The 21,407-nt window shown below is 45.7% G+C and overlaps 1 protein-coding gene across 1 annotated transcript in view; it reads left to right on the forward strand.

Moving 5' to 3' along the window:
- camta2 (calmodulin binding transcription activator 2) overlaps positions 1-21,407 on the forward strand; it is a 121,769-nt gene that overhangs the window by 73,573 nt on the left and 26,789 nt on the right. The window contains exons 15-19 of the mRNA XM_056300074.1: positions 12,418-12,596; positions 17,801-17,879; positions 19,404-19,680; positions 20,564-20,779; positions 20,897-21,090. Of these exons, the coding sequence (XP_056156049.1) occupies positions 12,418-12,596; positions 17,801-17,879; positions 19,404-19,680; positions 20,564-20,779; positions 20,897-21,090 (945 nt within the window). The remainder of the gene's footprint in view (positions 1-12,417; positions 12,597-17,800; positions 17,880-19,403; positions 19,681-20,563; positions 20,780-20,896; positions 21,091-21,407) is intronic.

Here is a 21,407-nt window from a genome sequence, read left to right on the forward strand (position 1 = left end):
AATGTAATTAGTATGACCATAGAATGGTCATGATGCAAGGAGTGGAGGTGACAAAGACATCTGAGTTTAAATACTTGGGGTCAACTGTCCAAAGTAACGGGCAGTGCAGTAGAGAGGTGAAAAAGAGAGTGCAGGCAGGTTGGAGTGGGTGGAGAAGAGTGTCAGGAGTGATTTGCGACAGAAGGGTACCAGCAAGAGTTAAAGGGAAAGTTTACAAGATGGTTGTGAGACCAGCTATGTTATATGGTTTGGAGACAGTGGCACTGACGAAAAGACAGGAGGCGGAGCTGGAGGTGGCAGAGTTGAAGATGCTAAGATTTTCACTGGGAGTAACGAAGAAGGACAGGATTAGGAACGATTATATTAGAGGGACCGCTCAGGTTGGACGGTTTGGAGACAAAGCAAGAGAGGCAAGATTGAGATGGCTTGGACATGTGTGGAGGAGAGATGCTGAGTATATTGGGAGAAGGATGCTGAATATGGAGCTGCCAGGGAAGAGGAGAAGAGGAAGGCCAAAGAGGAGGTTTATGGATGTAGTGAGGGAAGACATGCAGGTGGCTGGTGTGACAGAGGAAGACGCAGAAGACAGGAAGAAATGGAAAGGGATGATCCGCTGTGGCGACCCCTAACGGGAGCAGCCGAAAGTAGTAGTAGTAGTAGAGAGATTGTTATTATTATTATGATATAAGTGTAATGATTATTATCATTATTGTTATCATTATTATTATTATTATTATTATTACATTCGATGTACCGCTACTGCAGGGGTCTGCAGCCTTTTGGATATCCCGTGCCACTTTACACATTTAAAAAAAGAAAAAACCATAGACCCGAGTACCAGTTCACAAACTTAGACGTGGACAGACACTGCATGGACAGTACTGGGTGAGGCTGCCGCAAACGTAAGTTCACGCCGCCATCTTCTCACACCGGTACTGGGTGAGGCCGCTGCAAACATTAATTCGCGCCGCCATCTAATGATATATGACAATGATCTACTACAACTACTACGACTTCTTTCGGCTGCTCCCATTAGGGGTCGCCACAGCGGATCATCCATTTCCATTTTATATATGACAGTGATATTGTGGGAGTGCAGGAATGAGGAGACGGAGAGGTCGAGTCGAGTCAATCCCGTTTACTCGCCACACAAAACAACACCGATACGGCACAATCTCTCCTGGCAACCAGCTAACCAACCACTAGGCTGCTGCCAACATGGCTCCACCCCGGAAACTCTAAGCAGTGCCTACGTCATCACTCTGAATGTCCGCCTTAAAGGAGCAGCAGCCCCTGGTGAATCTACCCTCATTTGTGTATCACCACAATATAATATAACAATATAATAATAATATGACAAGTAAACATCATAATACAGCGAGTAGACATGATGATATGACTAGAAAACATCATAATACAACTAGTACTGCGACTGTCTAACACAGTGGTTCCCAAACTTTTTTCCCGGGGACCCACTTTTTAAAAATTACGAAACGTCAAGACCCAGTTCACAAGAGACCTTATCTGAAAACAGTGAGAGGAGCAAATTTGTGCATAAATGAATGTTCCTGACCATTTTACTGCCATTTCCGCATTGCCGCATATTAGCTTGTCTAGGTGCAGCAGCCATTTCAAAGAGATATACGTTTGATAAATCACAGCTTGGTTTAACGCATGTTATTGGAAACATACACATGCAAAATACTTTATAAATGCATTTAGGCAGAATTGAGAGGCTAGCTCGTTGTTTTATTTTCTCTTATCAGTAAAACAACATAGATATTTTAAATCCTTTATAAATGAGACAAAATATGTGCATTTAGGTGGAGTTAACAAATGCACGCTAGCCGTTCATATTAGATTCAGTGTTATAAGTACAATTATCAGATCAGTACGAGCAGTCATCACTATTAGAACAAGTTTTTAGGTGCAGCTGTTATCAAGAAGTCAGTCAATTCAAACAGTCAACAATCAATTCGTTAACCACATCAGGTCTATTCCATGTCAAATCTCATTAGGCCCATTATATGCTGTTTACTTACTCCATACTCCAGTTGTTCATATGTGCTGTTTACTTACTCCGTACTCCAGTTGTGCATATTACTTTTACTTACACCTTGCTAATGTGATGGATGGGCTTGCTGGCTTTTTAGTATTGCATTCCAGTCTAGTATACAAAAGGAGAGTGCAATGTGCATATCGGGTGCAGCGTTCAGTCTATTTCTGGCGGAAACCGTGAGTGTGGTAGAAATACTAACGTGCTCCCTCATGTGGCTCAAATGTGTACTGCAAATATAAATCTTAAAAGACTATGGAAGAAATTCTGCAAGTTTATTTCGTGACCTAAATAAATTTTCTGCAACCCACTTGTGGGTCTTAACCCAGTGTCTTGGAATGACTAGGCTAACAAACACTGCCGTGGCAGTAGCTAATTTATTTCTGTCTACTGGAGCCTGCAATGAATTTACTTCCTTCCTCAATGACAAAATTCAGAAAATTAGACAGTCGGTGCCTCGATACTAGGAACAGGGTATGTGTTTTCCCTGTGTCCATCTAAAATCAATTCAAATAGCATGACACAATTTGATCCCATCAACCATAAAAACTTGGAGGACATTATGCAACATCTGAAATCTTCCTCCTGCTTCCTTGCTATTCTGTCAATAGGCTTTTTCAAAAATGTTTCTTATTGCAGTCTCAGATTTTATACAAATTGTCAACACATCTCTCAGGGTTCTTCCCACAGGCCCAGAAAATGGCAGTCATTAAGCTACTCTTAAAAAATAATAATCTAGACGCTTCACAAATAAACAATTATAAGGCCAATATCAAACCTCCCTTTTCTTAGTAAAATCATTCAAGAAGCTGTTTTCCTGTAGCTCAACAACTTTTTGGCACTATACAACGGTTTTGTTGTCTTGCTGTCAGGATTTCGATCACACCACAGCACTGAGACTGCTCTTGTTAAGGTTTTTAATGACATCCGCATGAACACAAAGTGGCAGAATCTCAGTCCCGGTGTTATTGGATTTCAGTGCAACATTTGACACAGTCATCCACAACATATTAATAGACTGACTGGAAAATGGGGTGGGAATGTCTGGCACAGCACTAAACTGGTTTGAATCCTACTTAAGGACAGCGATGACTTTGTGTCTATAGGTAATTACAAATCTGAATGGACAAAAATGACCCGTGGAGTTCCCCAAGGTTCCATTCTGGGGCCTCTTTTGTTTAACATTTATATGCTCCCACTAGTCCAGATTATGGAAAAAAACAAAATATGTTACCATAATTATGCAGACGACACAGATTTACATAACCGTATCACCAGGGGACTATAATCCAATACAAGCACCGAGTAAGTGCATTGGACAAATCAATGATTGAATGTCTCAGAATTTTCTTCAATTAAATAAAGATAAAACTGAAGTAATTGTCTTTGGAGCCAAGGAAGGATGACTGAAAGTCAGCACTCAGCTACAATCGGTAATGTTAAAAACCATGAATCAAGCCAGAAATCTTGGTATGGTCATGGACTCAGACCTGAATTTAGATTGCCATATTAAGACAATTACAAAGTCCGCCTACTATCACCTGAACAATATATCAAGAATTAAAGGATTTATGTCTCAGCAGGATTTGAAAAAAACTTGTCCTTGCATTTATCTTCGGTCGACTTGACTACTGTAGCGTTGTCTTTGCAGGTCTTTTTAAAAAATCAATGAAACCGCTGCAGCTGATTCAGAACGCTGCTACTTGAGTCCTCACTAAGACCAAAAAAAGTGGATCACATCACTCCAGTTCTGAGGTCTTTACACTTGCTTCCTGTCCGTCAAAGTATTGATATTCAAACTCTACTCTTGGTTTATAAAGCAAAGCACTGAATGGTTTACGGACAAAACACATTCCTGAGCTTCTGCTACGTTAAGAACCATCCAGATCACTCAGATCATCTGGAACAGGTCTGCTTTCTGTTCCCAAACTCGGAACTAAACAATTAGAGGCAGTATTCAGTTATTATGCGCCACATTATCTGGAACAAACTCCGAGAAAACTGCAGGTCTGCTCCAACTCTCAGGTCTTTCAAGTCAAGGCTGAAGACTTTTCTGTTTGCTGCTGCCTTTTATTAAATCCAATCTGAAGACCTTACACTGCACTCTAGCTGTTACCCTCTTTTTTATCTTTCTTAGCTTTTTTGTTCTAGTATTTGTACCTTATTTTTTTCTTTTTAATTGTATTAAATGTTTGTTTTTTTTTCTTGGTGCCTTTTATGTTTTATGTAAAGCACTTTGAATTGCCTTGTTGCTTAGATGTGCTATACAAATAAATTTGCCTTGCCTTGCCTAGTAAACATCATACTGTGACTAGTAGATATTGTAATATGACTAGAAAATATAATATGACTAGTAAACATAATAATAATATGATTAGTACATATTACAATGTTACTGGTAGACATCATGATATGGCCACTATCATAGTATGACTAGTAATTATCAGTTGTGTTGCTGGGTGGTACTGATTAAAACAAAGTAATGAATCAGATTTGTCCATTTAAAAACACAGTTGCCTGACGGGCTGACTGGTTCTGTTGTTTCTCTCAGTACACTATACAGTCATCAGGGTAAACTGATTTCTACTGAAGGACTGTCTTCACTACCTTTCTATTTCTATTCATTTGTCTTGTTTGTTTTTATTTGATGTTATTCACATGAACAACAGAGGGCAGAGCCCAAGTAGAATGTGTGCATTGCACCTTTAAATGACGTGATGAAGAAAGCTGGGAGGACCAGCAATCTGTTGACTGGCATAGTCATTGACTTGATACAGACAACCTCCTGTCACTCTCTGTCTCTGTCTCTGTCTCTGTCTCTGTAGCAAAGTTCCTCTAAGTCATCTCTAGTTTCTGTTTCCCTCGTACGTCACGGGGGAGGGGGGGAGTTTTTTTTGGGGGGGGGGTGACAGAGGTGACCATGACAAGAAAAGTCGGGTGGGGAAAAAGAAGGGAGGGAGAGAAAGAGTGTGAGTATGACTGTGTATGTGTTATATATGTATGTGTGTGAGTGTGTGTGTGTGTGTGTGTGTGTCTGTATGTGTATATATATATATATATATTCAGTGAGTCAAGTAAATTCTTTATGAGACAGTACAAGCCTGTTTAGTGTCTCATAATGAATTTACTTGACTCACTGGATTGTTTTGCTCCTTATTTGTAGAGCACTTTCCCTACCGTTGAGTGTTTCTCTAAACAAAGTTATATATAAACTTAGCACCAAAAGTAAGGACGTGTGTGTGTGTGTGTGTGTGGTAGATGATGTCTTTGTTGTAACGATGCTTCTTGGCAGTAAATCTTCTATCAGGCAGCTGATGGTCAGCACCTGGGGGACCAGAAGCTCAACACAAGAGTCAATAGTAGTAGCAAAATAAGCTGTTTGGCATCGGCAGAGAAGATGTGGCAAATGTTTCATGGGCACAACCCACATACTCAGCTCCGCTGCTCATCCCACAAATGCATGTTCCTTACACATGTGGCGCCATTTAAAAGGCAGATAAACAGGCTTTCCACCGGTAGAAGATGTACTGCCCAGAAGCATTGTTACAACAAAGACATACTCTACCAAACACACACCTTTCCTTACTTTCTGTGCTAAGTATATATATAATGTGTGTGTGTCTGAGAGAGAGAGAGAGAGACAGAGAGATGGGGAGAGGTATGAATGTAATGTTTCCCAGCAGCTGGTCTTGTGGGGGGTTGAAAGGAGAGAAGGTGAAAAAGGACAGGAGGAAAAGACCAGGGAGGAGGAGTAAGGAGAGAAGAGGAGAAGAGAGAAAGGAGTAGTTCTATGAATTGTTGGTGTTTCCTTTGGAGTTGAGTGGGTCAGGTGGGTGTTAGATGCTGGTGAGGTTTGGTGACTTCCTGTTCTCTTCGGATCGTTCTCTTCGCCTCGCTGTGAAACACCACGGCTGAATGTTCAGCTCCCACCTCCTCACAAAGTGCAGAGAACAGCCACAGTCTCAGGGGTCTTGTTCTGATGAAACTGACCACGCTAACAGCATGGATCAAAACCTGGTTTAGGTCAAGGCTAATCTGTCTTGATGCTAGCGCTCCTCTGTGTATGACACAGTGCGTCCATTGCACATTTGGCGAGACCCTCTAGATTAGTGGCTGCAATCCCTTCGTTTTCCCTGCCATGGTCTGTGCGCCATCCGTGCAAATGCCCACACACTTCTTCTCCCAGTTCAGCCCATGTTGTGTCAGGTAGCAGTCCAGAAGCCTGAAAAGCTCATTAGCTGTCGCTCTACTGGGACGTACTTGCACAAAAGCAAATCCTCACACAGTGACTCTGATGTGATAAAGCCAACACAAGCAATAAACAAGCAGTCTTTATTGCTGTCGGTTGCCTCGTCCACTTGTAAAGTGAAACATTTGTCTTTCAGTTTGTCAGTGGCTTGTTCTTCAAGGTCATTTGAAACGTCACATATACGTCTTGCAGCTGTATCATTGGACAGAGGGACAGCCTTCAATTTTACGGCGCTTGTCTCATCAAACCTAGTTGACACCATATCTAAAGCCGTAGGAAGTACGAGCTGCTCTGCTGTTGTGTGTGGTTTCTTGCCGTGGGCAGTTGTGTGTGTGTGACTTTGTGTGGGGCCATCAGTGCTTTGTTGTTGGCTGATGCAGCTTCTACAAAGCCGTGTTCCTGCTGACGGTCTGCACCAAGTCTTCTCTGGAAGAACTCGAGTGTCTTATTGACGTGACTGGGGTGTAATGTCTCTAAGTGTCTTCTTCATGTGTTTGCTCTCATACTACCAGCTGCCAGAGTTTTCACACATAAAATACACACTGCTCTCTCCTCACCTTCCACCACATTCACTGTGAACCCAAGAGCAAGGCAGGCTTCCTCATATTGTCTTAACTTGGTTTTTGGTTGATGACCGTCAGCGAAGCACTTTGTCTTGTTTGTCTCGGAAGCATCGCCTGTCTTTCTTTTCTCCCTGTCAAACATCTCTCCGTCCTGTCAACCTACACACTCTCTGTCTCATGAAGCACGTCTTGCTGATTGTTCTGCCGTGAGGGAGACTCTGACGGCTGCAATGAAGAGTCGTCATCTTCAGCACACATCATGATGAGTGCGTGATGCACAAAACAAGTTTACGTTGCCCCGTGTCACACCCCCTAATTTCGGTGGACAGCAACCAATCAGAGGAGGAAACATTAGAACCATAACAATCAGTGGGGTAGGTAGTTACGATGCGCAGCAACCAATGGAGGGGTAGAAAACATGACAACCAGTGGGGTAAGGGGCTGGGGCTTGTTTTGAAAAGCATTATGAAATAGCCTACATTTAAATATAACAAGGTAGTTTATGTAAATCATGTAGAGGGCTGGTGTTGGGCACAGCTGGAAGGGCAGGCAGTTAAAATATAAAAATACAACATCTAATAAAGGTCACATGTGTATCACCTAATGGGGGGGGGGTAATAAAGGTCACACGTGTATCATCTAATGGGGGGTAATAAAGGTCACATGTGTATCATCTAATGGGGGGGTAATAAAGGTCACATGTGTATCACCTAATGGGGGGGTAATAAAGGTCACGTGTATCATCTAATGGGGGGGTAATAAAGGTCACATGTGTATCAACTAATGGGGGGTAATAAAGGTCACATGTGTATCATCTAATGGGGGGTAATAAAGGTCACATGTGTATCACCTAATGGGGGGGTAATAAAGGTCACATGTGTATCACCTAATGGGGGGGGGGTAATAAAGACGTTTTACTTGTAGTTATAAAGGAGACATGCTCTCGGTGTCTACAGCTGGTGGACAATTCGTTTCTACTATTCCAGGTGGACATATCAGGTGTGCAAATAATAAAAGTCTTCTCTGCCCAGCACAGGTCACATCTTTGACCTCTAACTGAACATGCACTGCTGTCTGTAAGGGTTTCCATGAGACAGAGTAACTGGTGTTCTTGTCTACCGATGACCACATGTGGCGGCTTCAGGCTGCTGCATGTCTTGCATGTTCATGTCTGAAGCTGCTCATATGGGCGTTAAACCTCATTTTAAAAGGTCCTGTCAGTCCAACGCAAGTGTCCACGTTGCAGTTGTCCTGTCTTGTCCCCGATGCCTGGTAGATGACTCCCTCTGTCTGGCATGTTCCTTCAAGAGGACACGAGGCCTTAACACAGCAGTTGCAGTTGGAGGTGTTGGGTTGTGGTGAGGGGGTGTGTGTCTTGGCCATGATGCTTGTGTTGTGGGAGGAAATAACCGGCTGAACATCTGGCCTGCTGAACATCTGGCCTGCTGAACATCTGGCCTGCTGAACATCTGGCCCGCAGCTGTAGCTCATCATTTTGACAGTGTTTCTGTTGAATAGGTTCCTCAATAGATGGTCTGGGGTAGAGCACTCATCCAAAAGCTTGAAAAATAGTTTTCCAATATCAGAGGCCACACGGTGTTGCTGTAGGGGGGTTATACCAGCTGATGTTCCGCCTTCTGCTGCGCTTTTTTGTTGCTGGCTGTCGCTAGTTGGTGGTGTATTGAACTTAAGTCTGAAATCAGATCCACATGTTTGTAAGGCTTCCTGGTATGGGGGGGGGGCTTCATTAAAGATGGTTTCGCTGGGTGATAAACATGAGAGTCTCCTGTTTATGCTCACTGGGGTATTTTTCAGATGGAGGGTGGATGACTACTTTCTCTGTGGATGTACTGCAGTACATGGTTGGGCTTCATGTAAGGTCTGTATGTACCATTTCTAAGGTCTAATGAGGTGTCCAGGAAGTCAGTCTGGTTTCTGTTCGCCTCAACTGACATTTTTAGTCCATTGTTTGTGAATATACTACACATTTTCTTTTTTATTCTCTCCACACACACACACATTTTTTGAGATGTTTCCCCCTTTTTCTCCCCAGTTGTATCCAGCCAATTACCCCACTCTCCTAAGCCGTCCCGGTCTCTGCTCCACCTCCTCTGCTGATCCGGGGAGGGCTGCAGACTACCACATGTCTCCTCCCATACATGTGGAGTCACCAGCCGCTTCTTTTCACCTGACAGTGGGGAGTTTCACCAGGGGGACGTAGCATGTGGGAGGATCACGCTACTCCCCCCAGTTCCCCCTCACCCCCGAACAGGCGCCCCAACCGACCAGAGGAGGCGCTAGTGCAGTGACCAGGACACATACCCACATTCGGCTTCCCACCTGCAGATAAAGCCATTGTGTCTGTAGGGACGCCCGACCAAGCCGGAGGTAACACGGGGATTTGAGCCGGCGATCCCCGTGTTGGAATAGACCGCCACGCTACCCGGATGCCTCCTAGCAGTTTTAAGACAGCTGTGGTTAAACCCGTCCAGTCCATGGCTGATGCAGACTCTAGTACTCTTAATACTCCCCTGTCACCACCTTGCAGTCTCCAGTCCCTTTCAGGTCACGCCTCCTACATACGGTGCCTTGCAAAAGTATTCAACCCCCTTGACAGCCATCACTAATTTCTGGATTGTAAAAGATACTCGCACATCTGTTCCTGAAATATATTGTTTTTGTGACTTACATTTATATTTTTGTGACTTATATTAGTTTGTTCTCTGAGAAGGTAAGGCAACCACCAAACTAAGAATCGCGTTTGATGCATCGTCACAGAAGAACTGTTGCCCATCCCTAAATGACTGCTTACTGATCAGGCCAAACCTGAACCTGGACCTGCTGGATGTGTTAATTAAGTTCAGACTACACAAGATAGCCTACACAGTGCATATCACTAAGGCTCTTCCTGCAGATTGCGCTAGCTGGTGGGGATAAAGATGCTGTTAGGTTCCTGTGGCTGCGTGAGCCTACAATTAAAGACTGTGATGATGAGCGATGAGCTGCGCATCATGAGAATGAACAGAGTCGTTACCCCTTGACTTGACAAACATGTGGAATAGCTGGTGTTCAGAGCTACTGCAGCTTAACCTGGTAGTCATTCCAAGATGGTACAAAGTTGAGTTTCAGCCAAATGCACAGTCACACAAACTACGTTTTCTGGGATTGGAGTGAAAAGGTATATGGTGCAGTTGTATACCTGCAAGAACACAGTGAAGATGGGGAAATGGTGACAAGCTTTGTAGCATCAAAGTCACAGGTCACTCCCCTAAAGAAATTGTCTTTACCACAAGTGATGGGGTCCTTGGTTAGGCAATAATCTGCTTAAGTCCCTGAAACTGGAGAAGAATCAGTTAAGAATGTGGACAGACTCGAGGATTTCCCTACATTGGATACGTAGCACTCCACAAAAATGGAAGCCACTTGTGGCACACTGAGTGACAGAAATCCAATAATTGATACATCCAGAGACCTGCTCACACTGTGATGGAAGAAAAATCCTGCGGATTTACTACGAGAGGCCAACATTTTGACAGTCTCATCCAGAATCAGCTGCAGTGGAATAGACCTACCTTTCTATTGACTGCAGACTGCATAGAAAATACTGACATGGGGGGCGCCCCGGTGGCTCACCTGGGAGAGCGCATACCACATAAGGCTGAGTCCTTACTGCAATGGCCTGGGTCCAAATCTGACCTGGGCCCTTTGCTGCATGTCACCCCCTCTCTCTGTCCTGCCTTTCCTGTCTCTCTCTCGACTATCGCTGTCAAATAAAGGCGGAAAATGGCAAAACAAAATCTTAAGAGAAAAAAGAAGAAAATACTGACATGGACTGTATTGCAGACGACGTAAACACTGAGCTTTGGACTAAGTTCCAGGTCTCAGTACAGCTTACTGGCGCTGAACCAGTTGAAGTGCTGTTAGAGCTAGACAGACAGGTACAATAGAGTAAAAATGGTGTTTAGAGTAACTGCGTGGGTTAGCAGGTTTGTAGCTAGTGCACACTCGGGTCCAGAAACTCTGGGAGAGCTTACCACTGAGGAGCTTGCTGCAGCTGAAATGTGCTGGGTAAAGGTAACTCAGGAGTGTAGCTTTAGCAAAGACATGAATCTGCTAAAATCCAGATGTGATGTCAACCGAGATTCAAAAATCAAAGACCTTACACCGTTCTTAGACAGGAATAGCCTCATTTGTGTAGGAGGGAGGCTTCAACGAGCCAGTCTGAGTTTTAGAGAACGACATCTTTGGGTGCTGCCCACAAGAGCGGATTCTCAAAATTATTCAGTATCACCATTGAAAAGGTCAAGCATTTTGCAGTAAGGCATACTCAAGTTCAGATAAGAGAGACATGTTGGACTCTCAGGGGCAGGCAGCTGCTTAAAGAGATTTTAGCACGTTGTGTAGTCTGTAAAAGATTGAAGGTGAAGCCACCTCAGCAAGTTACTGCACCCTTACCAGGAGACAGAATCACTGAAGCTCCACCATTCAAAGTTACCGCTGTACACCTTGCAGGGCCATTGTGTGTGAAAGCAGATGGTCAGTCAAAAACAGCATACACTAATGCAAACTACCTCTCTCTCTCTCTCTCTCTCTCTCTCTCTCTCTCTCTCTCTCTCTCTCTCTCTCTCTCTCTCTCTCTCTCTCTCTCTCTCTCTCTCTCTCTCTCTCTCTCTCTGTCTGTCTGTCTCTCTGTCTGTCTGTCTGTCTCTCTGTCTGTCTGTCTCTCTGTCTCTCTCTGTCTCTGTGTGTGTCTCTCTGTCTCTCTCTCTGTCTGTCTGTCTCTCTGTCTCTCTCTCTGTCTCTCTCTCTGTCTCTCTCTCTGTCTGTCTGTCTCTCTGTCTGTCTGTCTCTCTGTCTCTCTCTGTCTCTGTGTGTGTCTCTCTGTCTCTCTCTGTCTCTGTGTGTGCCTCTCTGTCTCTCTCTCTGTCTGTCTGTCTCTCTGTCTCTCTCTGTCTCTGTGTGTGTCTCTCTGTCTCTCTCTGTCTCTGTGTGTGTCTCTCTGTCTCTCTCTCTGTCTGTCTGTCTCTCTGTCTCTCTCTCTGTCTGTCTGTCTCTCTGTCTCTCTCTGTCTCTGTGTGTGTGTGTCTCTCTCTCTCTCTCTCTCTCTCTCTCTCTCTCTCTCTCTCTCTCTCTCTCTCTGTCTCTCTCTGTCTCTCTCTCTGTCTGTCTGTGTCTCTCTGTCTCTCTCTGTCTGTCTGTGTCTCTCTGTCTCTCTCTGTCTCTCTCTCTGTCTGTCTGTCTCTCTGTCTCTCTCTGTCTCTCTCTCTGTCTGTCTGTCTCTCTGTCTCTCTCTGTCTCTGTGTGTCTCTCTCTGTCTCTCTCTCTGTCTGTCTGTCTCTCTGTCTCTCTCTGTCTCTGTGTGTGTCTCTCTGTCTCTGTGTGTGTCTCTCTGTCTCTCTCTGTCTCTGTGTGTGTCTCTCTGTCTCTCTCTCTGTCTGTCTCTCTGTCTCTCTGTCTCTCTCTGTCTCTGTGTGTGTCTCTCTGTCTCTCTCTGTCTCTGTGTGTGTCTCTCTGTCTGTCTCTGTCTCTCTGGCTCTGACTCTTTCCAGATGGCCCAGTGGTTTGAGCAGAGGATTGTGGTCGTGTGTGAGAGAATGATGGAGGGGTTGAGGTGGAGAGGAGGAGGAGAAGGCCTTCATCACTCTGCTCGCCACAGAGGAATGACCCTCCTCCACCTGGCTGCCGCCCAGGGCTACACACACCTCATCACCACTCTGATACACTGGAGGTACACACACACACACACACACACACACACACACACACACACCGCATACACTCTGAGACACTAAAGGTACATCTATGCACGAGGGCTAACCTGAATAGTTCGAAGCATCGAAGCCTTCAGTCGTTGCCATAGTAATCGATGGCAAAATCAGTATTCGATTTTTTTTTTCCGGGAGACAGTAAACAGCAGTTGGCAATATGGCACGGGAAAAACACGAAAAACGGTGTCCACGTGAATGCAGCATGACGTTAACTATTTACAATTTCAGGTAAAGGTCTACGCTGATAAAAAGCCTTATTTCTTTTTTCAGTTCATGAGCAACTGAGCGATTTCCCTTTGAAAGTGTTTTTGTAGCCAGTTTATCAAACTACAGTGGAAGGAATCTCTCTCTGTCTGTCTGTCCTTTGCGTTTCTTGACAACTGTTGATCCGAACAACTTCACGATTGGTGGATGTATTGCTGAGGACCCAAGGAAGTGCAGTGTCGAGTGTGAAGTTGTTTGGATAAGCCCTTGTCAAGAAAACCAAAGGACATGGATACATACATATGTACATACAGACAGGAAGGTTCTTCCCATGGCGAGCGGACAAACAGCACCACTCTGCTATTGCAACCCACATTGTGGTTGGAGGGGGACTACAGCCGAACAATACAATAATAACTTTTTTTATGTAGCAATTTTCTAAAACAGTGTTTCAAAGTGCTTTACAAAGAAAACCAGACAAGGCAAAAATAAGAATAAGACTATAAAAATAAAAACAGTATGAATAAATAAAATCAAATATCAAACATTTGTAAAAGTTTTCACGTGAAGAAAAGTTTTAATTACAATTACAATTTACAATTTCATTTAGCAGACACTTTTATCCAGAGCAACGTACATCTGACAGTTTATACAACACAACAAGGATGTAGTCAGGAGGCGACACGCAAGTAAGTGCCAAAAAACTAGGTTCAAATTTGACAGGACATAGGTGTCAACAGGCAGTGCACAAAGGCAATGCATAGGGTGCATAGAAGCGATTTAAAATTTTTTTAATATTAATACCATCAGGTGTGGAGGTGTTGGAGAAAGAGCTGGGCATTTAGCTTCTTCTTAAAGATGGAGAGGGACTCAGCTGGTTGAATGGAGTTTGGCAACTTGTTCCACCATCGGGGAAGTAAAGAAGAGAAGAGTCTGGCAAGTGACTTAGGGCCCCGTTGTGGCGGAAGTGCCAGGGACCTTTCATTGGCAGAACATAGTGAGCAGGACTGAGTGTAGACCTGAATGAGGGAGTTCAGGTTGGGGGGAGCTGTTTTAGTTGCTGTTTTGTAAGCGAGCATTAAGGTTCTGAATTTGATGCAGGCAGCAACCGGGAGCCAGTGAAGGGATATGAACAGCGGGGTGACATGGTGTTTTGGGTTGGTTGCAGATCAGACGCACGGCCGCGTTCTGGATCATTTGCAGAGGTTTGAAAGTGCATGCAGAGAGACCTGCCAGTAAGGAGTTACAGTAGTCAGTGCGTGATATTACAAGAGCCTGTACCAGGAGTTGTGCTGCATGCTCAGACAGGTAGGGTCTAGTTTTCCTGATGTTGTACAGGGCAAATCGGCATGACTGAGCAATCGAGGCCAAATGAACCTTAACGGTTAGTTGGTCATCAATCATAACACCCAGGTTTCGGGCAGACTTTGTGGGTATGAGTTGTGAGTTGGGTTGATCCGAGCTGGATATTGATCTGTTATATGGATGGACGGGCTGGGATGACAGGGAGCTCAGTCTTAGATAGGTTAAGCTGAAGGTGGCGTTTTTTCATCCATGCAGAGATATCAGAAAGGCAAGACAATATCCATGCCGAGACTGTGAGGTAATCTGGTGGGAATGATAGGAAAAGCTGGGTATCGTCAGCATTGCAATGGTATGAGAAACCATGGGAGCAGATGATTACACCAAGTGAGGTGGTGTATATTGAGAAGAGAAGGGGACCGAGCACTGACCCTTGAGGTACCCCTGTGGATAAGCCATGCGCTTTGGACACTTCTCCCCTCCAAGATACTCTAAAAGATCTCCCTAAGAGGTAGGACATGAACCAGCAGAGGGCAGATCCTGAAATACCAAGGTCAGTGAGTGTGGAGTGGAGGATTTGGTGGTTAACCGTGTCAAAGGCACCTGACAGATCTAGCAGCAATAAAACAGAGGACTAACCAGCAGCTCTAGCCAAACGCAGTGATTCTATTACCAACAGAAGTGCAGTCTCGGTAGAGTGACCCTGCTTAAAGCCAGACTGATTTGGATCGTACACATTGTTCTCAGAAGTTTGTAGAGAACTGCACGGCCTGCTACAAGCTTGGTGCCAACATCACAATAGATGAGCAGCTGTTGTCCACCAAGGCCCGGTGTAAATTCCAGCAGTACATGGGCAATAAACCAGACAAATTTGACATCAAATTCTGGCTGGCTGCAGATGTACACACCAAGTACATGCTAAACGGGGCTTCTTATCTGGGTAGAGATGAGACACGGAGAACAGGTCTGCTCTTAGTAGACCTGTTCTCCACATGAGAATGGTATGGAGCAGCCAGAGACAATGCCATATGGTGCTGTCTCTGGCTGCTCCATACCTGGAGAAGGGTAGAAACCTCACAACTGATAATTTTTTCACGTCTCTGAGGCTGGCCAACATGTTACAGAAAAGGAAGACCAGCCTCGTTGGCACCCTGGGGAAAAGGACGCGTGAGATGCCCACCTCCACAAAAGAGCAGGGAGAGCCATTCAGCACCAAGGTGCTGAAATGTGGTGATGTCATGGTCACCATCTACCAGGGGATGCCAAAAAAAGAATGTGTGCATATTGAGCTCCGTGCACACAGCCGTGGGCATCACGGATGGGCCAAAGTCAAAGCCAGAGTCTGTCACGTACTACAATAACACCAAGTACGGCGTGGACATCAGATGGTACGCATGTACTTGGTGAAAAGTGGTACATGCAGATGACCGGTAGCAGAGTTCTACAACATCTCATCTTGGACCTGGCTGGGATCAATGCCCACATTGCTCATTATAATTTCTACTACCTCACTTGTTATACCAAATGTTGTTTGTCCTTGCTTTTATCTTGTTGTTTTAATCATTTACCTTGTCTACTGCTGGTGGTCTGTAAGTCACCAAATGTGACTTCGTTGTGTGCGCACAATGACAATAGAGTATCTCATCTCATCTTATCTTATCTTCATCTCATCTCATCTCATCTCATCTCATCTCATCTCTTAACATCCTATGTTCTTCAGCTGACTTTCAGAATAACAAAACCAAGTGATAGTTCAGCAGTACACTCTCTGTAATTTGCAGTTGAACAACTGTTTTGTGTCCCCATCTCACCAGTTGTCAATCACCCGCGTGTCCCTACTTAAATAAATGACATTCATGCAGTACCAGCGTGGACCCAAAGGGAGAGCACAACCTAACTCGTCATAAGTCATACAGAAATCATTCAACATTAATTTTTAAATAGAGACTGACGTGCCCTTTCTGAACACATTTTTTAACGTTGGGAGTTTGAATCATAACCGAAAATAGGTGTGGTTTTATGAATTCAAAGCTATTGGCTACTGTCTTCGTGTGGGTGGGGCTCGGTACCGCTCGTCACTTGCCGTAGAAACCACGGCGTGGTGGCATCCATGGCATGGTGGAAACCACGGCATGGCAGTGCAATACAACTTGGCGAATAATATGTTCGATGATACAAATAACTGTTAGACAGATGGATACATAGATAGACAGACAGATAGATAGATAGACAGACAGACAGACAGACAGACAGATAGACAGATAGATAGATAGATAGATAGATAGATAGATAGATAGATAGATAGATAGATAGATAGATAGATAGATAGATAGATAGCAATACGTCGTAGCAAGATCGATAATAAAGTCTCAGCAAAACAGCGCAAACTGGAGCCCAGTAGCTAGCAGCAGGGGGTGAAAGAACGGCTTCTCCGTGGTTTGAAGGCATCTCGCTACGGACACACCCTATATGCAAACTGACTGGTGTCTACGTAGCCACCGGCACAGTTTGTCACTGGACGCCATCTACAGCCAGTCACAGATCTCCCTCGAGTGGCTGCAGACACGCTGTTTTGGCCACTGGCTTTCTCCATGGTCACATCCCAACTCGGAACAGAGTCTGTCAGTAGGACTAGAGCCTGTCAGTAGGACCAGAACCTGTCAGTAGGACCAGAGTCTGTCAGTAGGACTAGAGCCTGTCAGTAGGAACAGAGCCTGTCAGTAAGACCAGAGCCTGTCAGTAGGAACAGAGCCTGTCAGTAGGACTAGAGCCTGTCAGTAGGACCAGAGCCTGTCAGTAGGACCAGAGCCTGTCAGTAGGACCAGAGCCTGTCAGTAGGAACAGAGTCTGTCAGTAGGACTAGAGCCTGTCAGTAGGAACAGAGCCTGTCAGTAGGACCAGAGCCTGTCAGTAGGAACAGAGCCTGTCAGTAGGACCAGAGCCTGTCAGTAGGACCAGAGCCTGTCAGTAAGACCAGAGCCTGTCAGTAGGAACAGAGCCTGTCAGTAGGACCAGAGCCTGTCAGTAGGAACAGAGCCTGTCAGTAGGACCAGAGCCTGTCAGTAGGACCAGAGCCTGTCAGTAGGACCAGAGCCTGTCAGTAGGAACAGAGTCTGTCAGTAGGACTAGAGCCTGTCAGTAGGACCAGAACCTGTCAGTAGGACCAGAGTCTGTCAGTAGGACTAGAGCCTGTCAGTAGGACCAGAGCCTGTCAGTAGGACTAGAGCCTGTCAGTAGGACCAGAGCCTGTCAGTAGGAACAGAGCCTGTCAGTAGGACTTGTCAGATGTTGGTGTCAGTATCACTTTAATGTAGCACGGTTGTGTACCGCCCTGTAAGAATCATTTACCTTCATACGTTTTAACTCCTTACTTCCCAAGTGTTAAGCATAATCCTTATGGCTCCAACACACCCAGCACCGCCACCCGCCGCCCAGTGACTGCTGGGACAGACTCCAGCGTCCCCGCGACCCTGAGAGCAGGATGAGCGGTTCAGATAATGGATGGATGGATGATGGACGGATGGATGGATGGACATCCAATATGTATAATGATAGGCGCCAACTGATTGTGTGTGTGTGTGTGTGTGTGTGTGTGTGTGTGTGTGTGTGTGTGTGTGTGTGTGTGTGTGTGTGTGTGTGTGTGTGTGTGTGTGCGTAGGAGTGTTAACAGTGATAGTTTGGACTTGGAGCAGGAGGTGGACCCTCTTAACGTAGATCACTTCTCCTGCACACCACTGGTAAGACTGCCTGGATGTCTGTCTGTTTCTGTCTGGTCACCATAAATGAGATAATAATCATGATGTTGTTGTTGTTATTGTTGTTATTAGGGCTACAGTGGCTAGATCAGGTCATCTGGTAAGTGGAGGGTTGCCGGTTCGATCCTCGGCTCCTTCTTGTAAAAATGTGGAGGTGTCCCTGGGCAAGACACTTTACCCCTAACTGCTCCCAATGAGCTGGTTTTTGTTACCTTGCATGGTTGACACTGCCATCAGAGTGTGTGTGTGTGTGTGTGTGTGTGTGTGTGTGTGTGTGTGTGTTTCTGAATGTAAGGCATTCATTATTTGTACAGCACTCTGAGTGGCTGTTAAGCCAAGTCAACTATGTTTGTATAGCCCATTGTCATTTGTGATGTTGTGTTGCTGTAAAGGCAACACAACATCAACAGCAACACAACCTCCTGTGCTTAGACCCTCACACTGGAGAAGGAACGACTCCCTAAAAACCTTTAACAGGGAGGAACAATAGGAAGAAGCCTCGGGGAGAGCAACAGAGGAGGATCTCTCTGCCAAGACGCACAACGTGACATGATGTTGTGTTTACACAATTTACACAATACAACATTGAAAGAGGATAACACAATTATAATGCAATTATAAAATATATGAAGAATATGATGAGGAGGATGCCAAGCAGTGTCCAGACACCAGCAGAAGAGCCCAGGACCTGAGCCGCGGGACCAGCGTCACCATGTAGACCTGACAGGACAGACTGCACATGCACACAGGGGAGACTCACATCATCACACCATTCACACACACGGCAGACGAGACAAGGAAACACACTAGTCACACATCAGAGTGAGGGAAGGGTATAACACTGAAACAGGAGAACATACTAATTGTGTGGATTTATAAGATGTATGATAGATTGTATGTAAAGCCGATTGAAAGCTGACTGAAAAGGTTCATACAGATGGGTTTCTTCTTTCTATATGGGGGGAAAGGTGTTGATACACAACTCTCTCTACTACGTCAGAGAAGAATGGAAGATTAGAGACTGGCCGATAGTTATTAAGAGACCCTGGATCGAGGTGCGGTTTTTTAAGTAGAGGTTTAACCACAGATGTCTTAAGACTGCTGGGAACAATGCCAGTAGTAAGAGATAAATTAACGATGTCCAGCATTGCAGGTCCCAGGAAAGGCCAGAGGTCTTTAAAAGTTTTGTTGGTAAGGGATCAAGTAGGCAAGCAGTTGGTTTAGAAGCTGACATGAGCTTAGTCCAGGTATCAAGAGAGAGAGTCTCAGAAGCTGTAATAACTAACTGGCACTGTGGGTGACTCGTTGTGTAGATGTGAATCAGCTAAGACAGGATCTGCAGGAGTAGCTGCGGTTGAAGAACTCGTTTTGTTTAAGGTCCGTTGCAGCTAGGAAGGTGCTGTATAAAATGCAGTCCATTTACCATGTTCAGTGTTGTGCAGTGTGCCAGCTGAAAGCTCATGCATCCTTCCTCAGCTAACGTTCCGTAATTCCATGACGTTTCAGATGTGGGCGTGCGCTTTGGGCCACCAGAGGGCAGCAGAGGTCCTGTATGGCTGGAATTGCCTGGCTCTGGGCATCCCTGATTCGCTCGGTCGCCTGCCGCTCGCCGTGGCCCGCTCCCGCGGACACACCCGCCTCGCCACAGCGCTGGAGGAGATGCACACACAGCGCGCGCACACACACACACCACCACCACCACCAGGATCAAGAGACACGCCCACACCAGCCACGCCCCAACCACAGACCCCTCTGTCCCCCCTGTCCACCAGCCCGGACACAGGTAAGGCACACACACATCATCCCGTCTCACGCGTTACATTTCACCTGAGACTCCGCTCATGCTCATTTTAATGTTAGGTGAAGCTGCGGTTTGCACCCGCTCATTTGGCCCATGTTCTTATACGGAGCAGCTTTAAAGACAGTCGGTAGCATTAGCAAGATAATTCATGTGAGCGCTTTACAGTCATCGTAGCGTAAACTGCTTCGGAGCGTACGTTCTGTGCCACTGTCAGAAGGGATTGTCTGATGCTGTTCATGCAGCCTGTGTCTGTAAGATGGACACACATTGTTCATTTACACATGACACGACAGCGTCTTCTTCCTCCGTGTGTTGATGTTGTGAGCTGTAACACCTATAACGTGACTCTTTTATTCGTTTATTCAGTCGCCTTTGATTTCAGCCGTCTCCAGAGTTTCACCTGCCTACAGCACAGCTGACTACTCATTTCATCCTCTGAACTGCGAGAAGCTCTCTTATTTCTAGTCGTCCGTTTTCCAGATATGTGTGAAGATGCTGTTGACTTGTACTGGTTTGGAAATGAATCTCACACCTCATCTGCTGGGAACAAGCCACAGACTCCTTGTGATTGGTCCACTGGCTGCCGTAAAAGCATTCTGACCCTTTTGCTCAACTATCATAGTTTGGAAATGCTTGTGTACATGTTATGTGTTATGTGGTCACGAGTTGGCAAGTTGTGGTACAACTTTTGCAGATTATCGACCGTCCCTCGTGCTCACACACGGGTTTGTGTGTGAGCACGAGGGACGGTTCGGGATCTATGGATGAAAGACATTTTTAGGTCTTGAATAAAGTCAGCTGTCCAGTAGCTCAGATGAAAGACAGGAGTTCATTCCATCAGTATTCTCTCTCTCTCTCTCTCCAGGTCTCAGTTACTCCAGTAGTCTCCCATCTCCCAGTGACCCCTCCTCTCCCTCCCCAAGCTCCGCCTATTCCAGTGGCCCTGCCCCAATGGACACCTCTCCTTTTTCTCTGTCCTCCTCCTCCTCTCTACCTCCCTCCCCGACCCCTTTCTCCCTTTCCTCCCTCTGGGAGGGGCAGGTGGGGGGGGCTGAACCTGGAGAGTCCGCCCTACATCCAGGTAAGATGATACAACGGTCAGTTTAACCATCTGATTCACTTTAGTCCAATACAACAGTCAGTTTAACCGTCTGGTTAAGTGTGTGTGTGTAGTTCAGGCCTGTCTCTCTTTTTGTAGGTTCAAGCCCTGACAGTCCAAGGCAGACTCCCTTCTATCTGATGGACTACGAGACCTCCCTCGACCCCCCCCCAGACACTCCCATTGCCCCCAGCCAGTGCTCTCACACCCCCACGCTGGAGGAGCAGCTGCTGAGTTACAAGGAGAATGCTGAGAACGAGGGAGAAGAGTATCTACCTGAGGAGGTGCTACAGGTAGGAGAGCCCATTTTAACACACTAATACACACTAATCTCTACTACCAATGACATCTCTAATGTTTGGGTGGCACGGTGGTGCAGTGGTTAGCGCTGTCACCTCACAGCAAGAAGATCCTGGGTTCGAACCCTGGGGTTGTCCAACCTTGGGGGTCATCCCAGGTCATCCTTTCAGTGTGGAGTTTGCATGTTCTCCCCGTGTCTGCGGTGGGTTTTCTCCGGGTGCTCTGGTTTCCCCACCATCAAAAAAACATGCATGGTAGGGTTAATACTCCTGTCTTTGCCCCTGAGCAAGGCATGGCAAGATGAACTGGA

This window comes from Lampris incognitus, chromosome 20 (genome assembly GCF_029633865.1).
Source record: "Lampris incognitus isolate fLamInc1 chromosome 20, fLamInc1.hap2, whole genome shotgun sequence".
NCBI classification, from domain to species: Eukaryota; Metazoa; Chordata; class Actinopteri; order Lampriformes; family Lampridae; genus Lampris; species Lampris incognitus.